The sequence below is a fragment of the Marmota monax genome, unplaced genomic scaffold (assembly GCF_021218885.2).
Source record: "Marmota monax isolate L192 unplaced genomic scaffold, Marmota_monax_Labrador192_F-V1.1 WCK01_AAM20220418_F8-fsc00112, whole genome shotgun sequence".
NCBI classification, from domain to species: Eukaryota; Metazoa; Chordata; class Mammalia; order Rodentia; family Sciuridae; genus Marmota; species Marmota monax.
This window is the reverse complement of record NW_026692073.1, coordinates 6,184,585-6,196,765: the sequence shown is the minus strand read 5'-3', so window position 1 is coordinate 6,196,765 and position 12,181 is coordinate 6,184,585. Positions and strand designations below refer to the sequence as shown.

General features: G+C 36.0%; 1 protein-coding gene across 2 annotated transcripts in view; it reads left to right on the top strand.

Moving 5' to 3' along the window:
• The window catches only part of Prkg2 (protein kinase cGMP-dependent 2), a 101,538-nt gene that overhangs the window by 78,759 nt on the left and 10,598 nt on the right, over positions 1–12,181 (top strand). For both annotated transcript variants that reach the window (XM_046458525.2, XM_046458543.2), the window contains exons 15-17: positions 2,705–2,868; positions 7,128–7,250; positions 8,162–8,224. In XM_046458525.2, the coding sequence (XP_046314481.2) occupies positions 2,705–2,868; positions 7,128–7,250; positions 8,162–8,224 (350 nt within the window). The remainder of the gene's footprint in view (positions 1–2,704; positions 2,869–7,127; positions 7,251–8,161; positions 8,225–12,181) is intronic.

Here is a 12,181-nt window from a genome sequence, read left to right as displayed (position 1 = left end):
AAACTTCTGGGAACAAGCTCATACTTTTTGGACCCAGCTCCAGCAAGCCACAGTGCTAATTTTTCTGTTTCTCAATGATGCAGTCATGGCTACAGATTTGGAAGTATCTTAAAACCTTCTCATTTATTAAAGTCTTTAGATACTTAATGATTGTAAGCTTTTAGCTTAATTTAAGCCATGTTTAATAATAGAAATTTAATAGAGACAAGGAGAATCTGCAGTCTGGTTCTCTAGAGATTCTTCTTGAAAGCCTACTTTTGCTAGTAGAATGTGAGGGGAAAAAAAACAGGGGTCTATTTTCTTATTTTTTAGACTGATCCCTTTAAGATATAAGTCAGGCCATAGCATCATACATCTTTCCCTTAATCCTACAGTAACTCTTAGAAGAAAAATCCAAAGTTCTTTCTGTGGCTTACAAACCCACTCCAGAATCTGCCCTCACTTCCTGCATCTCTCCCTCTCCCACATTATGACCCAGCCACACTGGCCTTCTTCCCAGGCCTTGAACTTACCAATGCACGTTCCCATCTCAGAGCTTTCCTCCTGACAGAATCACTATTTACAGAACTCTCTCTAATTCCACTCAGATTTCTGCTCAAACCTGCTCAAATGCTTTCTCCTTAGCATGGTTTTTCTTGGTCACCTTATTTCAGATACAATTCATATTGCTCTCTGTGCCTAATTCTGCTGTATGTTTCTTTATAGCATATGTCACCATCTGACATTCTATGATCATCATGGCATTATATTTATAAGCTTGTTTTCTTTCTCTTTTTCTTAATATAAACTCTGCCAGAACTCTTTCTTTATCCTGGTACTTGGTATATGGTGATGCTCAATGAATGTTTATTAAACAAAAAAATTAAGTAACTTCCTTTTCATTGCCCAGATGGGATGGGGTAAAGAAAAGGTGGAGGCTTGTTTTAGAATCCATGGTGGTGTGAGACAGAGGGAGCTTGATTTTTATAGAAAACATACAGAATTTGACAGAAGATGTAGTCTTCTCTATTAGGCATGTAACTTTGGGTAGGTCTGAATGTCCGTTTCTTCTCACCAAATGAATTAAACCAAAGTTGATATGATTTAAGAAGATAAAGAAAGTGATGAGTTCATAAATCCTAAAAAAATTATGTAGTGATTACCACCTATGGCTCAATATGCAAATATGATAAAAGCAGAACCAGCAATTTAAAATATACCACCTTAGAGCCAGAAAACTTCTTTTAAATAGCTATTAAATATTCAGTCATTCTTTTTTTTTATAAAATAAACCACATACATACTTTTTGTTTAGATCATAAAAAATTTATTTTTAAGTTTAGAGTGATGAAAACTTTTCTTAAGCAGAAGCTAAAGGGAAATTAAATGCAATTAAAAAATGAGTTGAGAAGCAGTTATAAACCAATAAAACGTAATATTTCCACCTATTTGTGCATACAAATGCAGCTATAAATGTTGCTTTCTTATCTCTTAAATTTCAGTCTTTATAAAATTAGCTACAATTTTCATATTGGTTTCTTCTCTGAGGAGTAAGTAGATGTGCTGATCTCAGCTGGTTACAGGTTTTAATTCTATAATATCCCTAGTTATCTCCTACATATAATCTTTGTGAACTGTTCTGTGTGGATAAAAGAAAACAGTAAAAGCCTACTTTGAATTATGTTATGTAGATTCCCTTTTCCCAGTAAGGAAATTCTTGCTATTGTGGGATAATAACAAAGCGTGTGTAAGATGGTAACTTTCTAAGAAATTTAAGGTAAAATAAAGATTTTAAATATTTGAATAAGTAATGGGGCATGGATTTTATAACTCACTGGCTTACACTTTTTTAGATGAAGGCTGATTTTGATATGCTAACTTTGTTTATTTAATTCTTTAGAAAAGATTAATGCCATTTGAGATCATCCATGTATAATGAAGTTGTTAAAATGTGCATGTTACAGTCCAGGAACAATTGCCGTGCTGTTTACTTGAGGGAACTGGAACATGGTTTTGTTAAAATAGTATCTGTATATATTAGAGATGAAAACTATGTGCTAAGTACCCCTACACAGGTCTAACCAACTGTTTGTTGTACAGGGCGGGTTTGGTTTCAGTTACTTACACTGCCTCAATTCAGTGATGGGGCCTCTACAGCTCCAGCTTTCTTCCCTGTCTATTCTGTGCACAGAGTTAATTGAGCAGAAGCTAAGAGAGGTGGGAGAGCCCATTTTGAGAAGACAGAGAAGTGGGGGTACTGATTCTTTACCCTGTGAGAGTCCCTCCTTCCCTCTCTGGGACATTCTCAGAGTCATGGCCCAGCAATCTCTCTCCAACCCTATTCCCCCAACTGTTTGTATTTCCATGATGGAGCTTTCTGCACCCAGAGTTGTATCACTTCCCCTTTCTCATTTCTTCCCACTGAATACCACCATCATATTTAAATTTGCTTTTGGCACTGCTTGTTGGGAGCATATTACCAAAATTGAATTATCTTCTAAGGGTGATGAGAGTAGAGGTGCATGCAACTAGATTTATATCTGATCCTGCAAAGAAATATGTAACACAGAGAGAGAAGAGACAGAGACTGTGTGTGGTGTGTGTGTGTGTGCATGTGTGCACATAGGAAAGGGTGGGAGTGTAGAAAGATTTAGGAAGTTACTGGAAGACTTAAAGAGGAGCATAAGTTTTATAATCTCTGACATTTTCTTTGATTCCTTTCCAGGTTGACTTTGGATTTGCTAAAAAAATAGGTTCTGGACAGAAAACATGGACATTCTGTGGGACTCCAGAATATGTAGCTCCTGAGGTCATTCTCAACAAAGGGCATGACTTTAGTGTGGACTTTTGGTCCCTGGGAATTCTAGTGTATGAGCTCCTAACGGGCAAGTAAGTGTATACCTTCCAGTTTTATTTAGACACTTTATTTTAGAGAAATGCCAGAGTAACTCACTAATGATAATAATTTGTAATTCAGGAGTTTAAAATATTTATGAAACATCTTTATTAAGTATGTTGCCTTTTTCTCTTTATATTGTTTCAAATACAGTGAGGTTGTAAGCTTATAGCATGCCAGAAAAGATTCAGGAAGTTGAAAGAAAGGAGTATAGAATTGCTATGTTTTACCTAAAATGTCAAGGTACCTTATTGAAGATAACATTAAATATGGGAGGGCTTTCTTTGATGATCCAGCATTAGACTAAAAGAGGGAATGAATGTTTGTAATGAAAGTTTTGAGTGATTGTTATCATTTCCTCTTTTTAAAATTTGTTAAGAAGCTATTTTCCTAATTCAATTAAATTCATTGATCAAACAAACTAAATTTAGCCATATTCTTCCATCTTCCCAACATATCATTAACAAGAAATGCTAAGAGAAAGCCATACTGCTGGATTTAAATTCTCATCCTCTTGCCAACTCCTTTCTAGAGGTGTTAATGAACACAGACAAGACGCATCAGGGGTTTTAGCAGTTAAAATTGCATTGTAATTTCCAAAGAGATTAAAATACTATATTAATGAATTCAGGGTCCCAAATATTTAACACACATACACACATACAGACACATGCACATGCACATACATCATAGAATCTATGTGATATTTGCTCACATTTATAAAATGCTTCACAGTTTACAAAGCACTTATGTAAGCATTATCTAGTTTAGTCTTCATAAATTGGTATGGAAGATAAGGCAGGAATTTTTATTATTATTTTATGATTCAAGTTTTATTATGATTATTTTATGATTTGAATTTTATAGATTAGAAAACCAAGTGAGAAAGCTACCTGCTGAAGATCAGTAATTTAATCTCAAGTCTTCTGGTTCTAAATGAGGTGCACTTTTTGTCACACATGTGGCATTGTATCCATTTATGATGTAACATGTGGACACACACAGAATTCAAATCAGTTTTCTACCTCCTTTTCTCATTAAGTGATTGTATTATCCTTATAACAATTTATAACCAAATATTTCTCAATCTTAATTTCAGAGAGGATTCACATATGGAATGATTTAAGAAATACTGGGATAGGTCTATTGGGGGGTGGGATAGAAGTCTCAAACACTTACTTGAGAAAGAGAGCTTAGTGGAATCACAGAACCTTCTTGATTTTTTTTCCTGTGCTGTTGAACCACTGCTCTACCCTGCAGCCTTTCTTGAACTTTTTATACTATAAGCTTCAATATTAGCTTACCTGTGTCTACATTCAGCATTTTCTTTGAACATACTGGGCAAACAGATATGAAAGATGGTTTTATATTATCAGTAATCATTTTCAAATACTCATTGCTTTCAATTCTGAAAGAAAGAGGGGAAATTTTCCAGGGAGTCATTAAGAGAAGAACATTGTTTAAGGTTTGGGGCATAATGAATTTTATTTCAAGAGTTTGTTTCACCATCTTAGAAGTTTCAGCTGTATTTCTGAGAGATACAAGATGGTACCTGTAGGTGACTGGAGATATACATTTCAATCTTCAACAATTAGAATAAATTGTTACAAGAAATAGGGAAATAAAGTGAGAAAACAAGGAAGGAGGGAAATCCCACCACCTTGGAACTGCTTAAGTGGCCATGAACTGTCATGAACAAGTTGGGGAATTATTTTTGCAAACGTTTTTAGGGTAGGGCAAGAGAAAAGTAAATTTCAAATGCCCTGAACTCTAGAGAGGCAGGAGGTAAGCGAAAATGAAAAACATCTAAAGAATAAGACAAAACAAAATAATATAGTTGTAAATGTATGTATCTCTCTGTGTGTGTGTTTTTTTTTTGTGTGTGTGTATGTTTAAATATCCTACTAATGTTTTTTTTGTTTGTTTGTTTGTTTGTTTTCTGTCTCCTTCTCTTTACAAGTGAAAAACCTAGATTGTTTAAAAAAAAAAAAAAAAAAAAAAAAAACCTGGTACACCACCTTTGTTTCAAGTTTATTAACAAGGGTGGGGAACTCTCAGTATCAAAAGTTCTCCAGCATGGCTAAAATACAGCAGAGTAGCAGAAATCATCTTTAATTTTAAAAAATTAAATGGCATAACAGAATAGACATGAAATTATTTTTTAAGAGCAAAGTGGATTGTGAAATGTTATCTAATGTCAGTGATCAATTCTCAATTGTTTTTTTACTCATCTCAGCTGTAACTTTCCTTGAAATATTTCCTGCACAAGGATTCTAGGACCTTCCTCTTTCTCCTTATCCCACACTGGTGGCTTCTTCTCAGTCTCTATGGCTGGACACCTCCAATCTTTCCAACATCTCAACATTGGACCTTTTTAGCCCTCAACCTTTCTTTTATCTACCACTCCCTATGTGACATCATTACGTTCCATGGCCATAAATGCTATCTGATGACCACAAATCATACTTTCATCCCTAACTTCTTTCCTGAATACTAGACTCATAAATCCAACTGCCTGCTTAGCATCTCCATGTGGATGTTCAAAATTTAACCTTTGATTCCCTTCCTCATAACTTGCTCTGCACCCTCACTGTGTTAGTCAGTTTTCCATTGCTATGACAAAATACTTGAATAAACAACTTACAAGGAAGAAAAGTTTCTTTTGGCTCAGGTTTTCAGAGGCTTCAATTTAGGCACACTTGGACCTGTTACTCTGGCATGTGGTGACACAATACATCATGGCAGGTACATGTAGCTAAGGAGGCCTATTCACATCACGGGTTCTAGTAAGCTAAGAAAAAGGAGACCAGCATTTCAATATCCCTTCCAAGAGCATGCCCCCAGTGACCTCACTTCTTTCCAAAAGGCCCCACCTTTTAGAGTTTCCACCACCTTCCAATTGCACTATAGGCCGACAACTAATCCTTTAACACACAAGCCTTTGGGAGTGCATTTCGGTTCCAAATTACCAACTACCACCACAGCCTTTCTTCTTTTCGTGATCACAGCTCCACTTTATAGACATTTAAACCAAAATACTTCAACATCATTTTTGAATCCTTCTTTTCCTCCCACTCACCACCTTCATATTAGCAAATCTTATTGTCTTTACCACCTGTCTTAGTTCAGGCTGTTATAACAAGACACCATAAACTGGGTGGCTTAAACAGAAAACATGCATTTTTTATTGTTTTAGAGGTCTAAATTACCAGATCAGCATGCCGGCATGACAGAATTCTGATAAGGACTCTCTTAATGGGTATAGATTTCTAATTTCTCCTTTGATCCTGATATGGTGAAAAGATGGCCAGCCAGCATTCTGTCCTCCTCTTAGAAGGGCACTAATCTCATTTGTGAAGGCTCCACCCTTATGATTTAACTACTTCCATAGGCCCCACCTCCAACTACCATCACCTCGTAATTAGGGTTTCAACATATGAATTTTGGAGTGGTCACAGACACTCAGTTTATTTTATAGTCTAGATAGATCCAGAATCCAACCAGGTCTCACACCTTCAATACCATTGTCCTCTGCCAGGATAGCAGGCCTTCTTATTGACCCCACCCAAACCCCATCATAGTTTATTCTCCCTGCATTGAATAAAGCTAATTTCTTCATTAAATCACCAAATATATACATTTCCAGATCCTTATCATAGCCCAGTGGATCTACATGATGTTGCCTTCATCTCTTACATTCCTTAGCTGTTGACTCATGCCACCAGCCACACTGCCCACCTCACACCTCCAGAACACCCAGGCCTACTCCCGACACACGATCTTTGTTCTTCCTGTCTTAGAGCCTTCTGCCCACAGATTACAGTGTAGCTCATCCACTTCCTCTCTTCACTCATATTTCAGCTCAGGAGAGAGGCTTTTCCTATTCACTCTGTCTTAAAAAAAAAAAAAAAGCATCATCTCTCTCTCTGTCTCCTTTCCTTTAGGTTTTTTGTTTGTTTGTTTGTTTGTTTTTTAAGGATCATCACTAACTGACAGATTACCTGTGTGTGTGTGTGTGTGTGTGTGTGTGTGTGTGTGTGTGATTTAAATGATGTGAATTTAGTGAAATGATTTTCTAGCACATATCCAAATATGTGCTGTAAAATGACTAGGGGGACAGGGGAAGAGAGAGAGAGAGAGGAGGGAAGGAAGGAAAGAATGGAGGGAGGGAAGAAAAAAAGTAAGAGAGAAAGAAAGAAAAAAGAAGCCCTGGACTCTGGTCTTAGTGTGTCCTATTTTGGATTTTCCCTAGCCCACCCTTTTCTGGGGTTGATCAAATGATGACCTACAATTTGATTCTCAAAGGAATTGAAAAAATGGATTTTCCCAGAAAAATAACAAGAAGACCTGAAGATTTAATTCGTAGGCTTTGCAGGTGAGAGTGACCATAAGTATAACCCCTTGTTTTGGATTAAGTGTGAAGGCTTTCAGGTTCTCTCTTTATACATTTTTAAATTAGGTATACACTTACTTTTTAAAAATGTTGCTAATTACATTTAAAGAAAATTTTTTTTTCTGTTATGAAAACTAAGTTAGGAGTTTTGAATTTACCTCATGTGCTGTAGAATCCAGTAGCAATGTATACTTTAAAAAGATCCAAATTTCACAGATTATCTTCAGGAATCATCTTCATCTGTTACAGGGCAAAATAGAATCACAAACCTTGGGTTAAAAATAAAATTATTTATTTATAACCTGGTTGTTTTGAGAGAAAATTAGTAGTGTTGATGCCTTTTTTTCAACTTTTAATTTTTAAAAGGCATTCTTCTGATCTTACTTTAAATTACCCCGATTTTTTCTACTTAATACTAAAATCATTTATCAGAAATAGAGGGCTTCCAGCTTTTTTTGGTTAAGTTCCACTTTGTTGCTACTTTCTTTCTTTTTGTTTTGTGCACTTGAACTTTTTTTGAATCATTAAAATTTAGTAAATTTAGAACATGAAACCTAGCTGTGGTGGCCAGAGGAATTCCTGCCTGTTTCTAAGAAGATTCCAGCTTCAATGTAAATGATTCTCTGGAGCTTTCCCTGGTTTTCTCAGTTGAGTTGGCAAGATAGTACTTACTAAGTGTTTATTTATAGCTCCGTTAAAGAATTCATACAAATACATTCCTAACTAGTTCAACTGTGCCTCTTCCAGGAGGGCCACGTCTTTTTCATCTCCCTAAACTCAGGTGTCTGACCTACAGTAGGAACTTGATGGATACTGCTGAATGAATGAATGAATGAGACTCACTCAAGTATCATTACTGTAAATTCTCTTTTTTAAAAAAAATGTGCTTTCAGGCAAAATCCAACAGAAAGACTGGGAAATCTGAAGAATGGAATCAATGACATTAAGAAACACAGGTCAGTAGTTACTTTTTTGCCCAGAATAATATAGAAATTATGGGAATTTCTATATTGTGTAGATTTTCCATTTTTCCTGTGTGTGTGTGCAAGCGTGTGCGTGTGCAAACTTGGGGGGGTTGGTTTTGTTTTGTTTTTCCTCCTTTGTTTTGGGTGTGGTCAACCCAATCAATCTCAAGGAGATTTTTATACTGTTGGAAATTCATATTGAGAATAGATGAAGTTATAAAACAAGTAACAAAATCACATCTTCAGGTCATAGAAACTTAGCTTTGTACTCACTATTTTCATTGCTTTTTATGATGAACTTGGAGTCTATAAGGAAATTAAGTTCTGTTTTCAACACTGACTTTTTAAATAAAATAGACTATAATCATTACTGTCAATATTCAGGAGAAAGTGTTAGCTAAGTAGGTAGTAAAATAGCACCAACTTATGATGTTTTAACTTTATGATTGTGCAAAGTAACACACAGTCTGTAGAAGCCATATGATGAGTTTTGAATTTTGATCTTTTCTGGGGTTACAGATATGTGGTGTAATATACTCTAGTGATTTCTTGCAGCTGCCAGGCACAGCTCCTGGACAGTCACGTGATCATGAGGGCAAACAACCAATACTCCTTAAGGGACTGTGTTGGTAAGCTATAATGTTAAGTAGGGTAGGTATATTTTAATTTAGGATATTTTCAGGTTATAAAGGGCTTATTAATATGTAACTTCATAATATTTCATCTTATTCTCTTTCAGTTTTAATATGTTTAAATATAATTTTCCTTAGAATATTTCTCCAAATTCTCAAGTCTCATGTTGATTTTATTTATTTTGGTGAAGAACATAGATTTATGCAGAACTTCAAGCATCGAGTTCTCCTTGTGCTGTAATTTAACATGCAGTTAGATTTTTCAGTTCTATGAGTTTCTAAAAATGGTCTTCAGCGCCATTGATAACTTCCTTAAGACATCCTCTCTGATTTGATTAAATATTCAAATGTGGCCCTTCAAACCTGGAGGATTTCTGTTTATTCAGTCAGTACCTGGCTGTGTCCTGCAATCTTCAAGATGTTTTTACTTTGCTTATTATTTATAGATAGAAAATATCACTTATAAAAAAACATTGATAGGACTAAAATAATTTTGAGAATTTCATTAATTGAAAACCTTTGAATCCATTGATGCGGTCGCTGTTAGAAATGAAAACGACTCTCAATAATTTATTACTCTGTGGATTTTCCTTTCTTTTTCTTTTCTTCTTTTCATGCTGGGGATCGAACCCAGGGCCTTGTGCATGCGAAGCACACACTCCCCTACTGAGCTACACCCCCAGCCTTCTATAGAAATTTTCACTGAAGAGCTGGGGACACATCAAAACAGTGTGAAAATAAAAGGAGAGACATGGCTACCGATAAATAGAAACACTATTCATTTTCCTAAACAGTAGCAGTACAGCTTAAAAAAAAAAAATCCCCAAGCTGCCAGCCCTGCTCTATGTATTCATGAACTTACTTGAAATAAAGCCATGTATTCAGCATTCTAAACTCATATCAAGCTCTGCCTTAAGGAGGAAAGAGGGGAAGGAGAAAAAGCAGAATGAGGGAGAAATAAGAAAGATACATCTGCGAATTTTATAGACATCAAAATGCTTGTAGTATTTTCATGTTCTTTCTTGGATTGCCTTCAGTTGTAAAGCTCATTATTTAATCTTAGATTCCAATTTATCTTCTCCCTGCATTCCATGCTATTCTCACAGTTTCTTTTCTCATTATAAAATGACACATCAACACACCATTCACATGGCAGAAACAAGTGTCCCGTCAATTAAAGTGATTCTTTCAATATATTTTCTCCCTTTCTCTCATTAAAATGTCTTCAGGTTTGGCTCTGGGGTAATTGAGAACCAGAAATGATATAATTGTTAACTGCCTGCAGCTCTATCTTTTACTTATTTCCCCAAGTCCATTTAAATGTAGCTGCCAAATTGTGATTGGATGCACATGGAAGTTGATGGTAAAGAACTTCCTCCCCTGGGCATCTTAATAAAGAATTCTGAATTTTATTCCCTGTGGGGAATAATTTGCCTCTTTTTCCTAAGAGGCAAGGTGGTCTTTGCTGTGGGTAGATGTGAAGAAGTCAGAGTATAATGTGTAGAAAAGAGTTGACCAAAAAGATACACCAGGCTTACACAGTGCCTTCTGGAGAGAGCTTAAAACCATGATTTCATTCTATATTTCTGTTTTCATGCTGTTTTTATTGAAAGTTTGGTGGGGGTGGGGGGGGAGATCTCCATATTTTTCACCAAACAGAAGTGTTTTTCAACCTTCCCCAAGTCTCCAAGGTATACAGCTTTACTCCCCAGCATATTCTTAGAATATTAAGGAAAAAAAAAAGTCTGGCATTAGATTTTCCCTTTCTCTAAAGTAAAAGCTTCAATGCTCTTAGAGACCTATTCATGTAAGCATTTCATTTAAACACAATAGAGTTAAACATGGAATATTGTTATATGGATTTATTCATTCGGTGTTTAATTATCTTTTCCTAAAAAATTATTATAGAGCTCCTCTTTCCCATATTTACGAGCTAACTTATAAACGAGGCATCAATCACATCTCCCAACACCTATTTTTAAAAGAAGAATAATAGACTTGTAGGGTACTATTAAATTTTTTCTGATAAGAAGAGGAATAATTTGTTTCAAGTATTTTAAACATTGGTTTTACTTTTAAGAATAGCTTCTACAAGCCTTCTGAAAACAAAGAAGCAATTTATGTGCTCTTAATGCCAATATTTCCTTGGTGAATGTTTTTCACCCATGAGTACATGCTGGCATTTGCATTACTTAAAATGTGGTTAATATCAAAAGGCTAAGTATGAAGTGAATGTCCACTCATGTTAAGTAAACATTACCATAAGTCAAGTTGTAGCAAGTACTCTGTAAAAAACGTACAGTCTCTTTGATTGAGTAATGGTAATGATACAGTCTGAGTAGAATAATGGTAATGATTTTTATTAATGTTTGTGGAATACTTCTGGGTAGAGAGAATTAAAATACGTTAAATGTATTGTTACTGTATTTGGTGGCAAAAGAAAACAATCTACAGAACTATGTACCCAGAAATCTCTAAAAATGGAGCCTCTGTCTGTGGGAAGCAGTGAAGGGTGGATCCAGGAGAGAAATGTGGTTTCTGTTCAGAATTGCAGGGCAGCGGAGGGCGATGGAACTCCTGGTGATGCTGCCTGGAACTCAGTCTTTGGCTAGAGTTCCAGCAGCTTCTACTAAAATGGCACTTTGGTTTAGGAATGGCATCTGAAATGGAATGTACTAGCACTTGCCCTCTCTGTTTTTAGTTCCTACTCTTTTGCTAAACTTAGGCTTGGATTAGGAAATGTAGTCAAGGACTGAACCAGAATCAACTCTGGGGTCCAGAGAGACTGAGAAAGGTAGAAGCACTGACTTGGCTGATAGAAGAATATGACAGCCTCCTGAGAATCACCTTGCCTTCCATCTCACCTCACCACACCATCACTGCCTGACCATCCTGGTCCCCTGTGGTTATTCCCTACTTAGCCAGAATTGTCTTTTGAAAACTCGATTGCATCATTTTCTTACAACTTTGTAATGGCTTCTCATCACACTGAAAAATCAATTTCTTATTGTGCCCTAAAACACACTAATATGATCTGGCCTCTGGTTATTTCTCAATACCTTTTTTTTTTCTTTTTTTAGTTTTCTCTGCTCTCACCACATTTCAGTTCATTTCTGCCACTTCCTTCCATCTGGAAGGCCCTTGCCACAGATGTTCTTGTGGCTTCTTCACCCTTCTCTTCATTCTGGCCTTAATTCTAATAATGCTTTTTAAATACCACCCCAGGTAAAATCCTCTCCTCCTATTATTTCCTTTCCAGCCATCATTTGTTGCTGAAAGCTCGGTCCTTGTCCCCAGTGCCAATCCAAAATAAGGA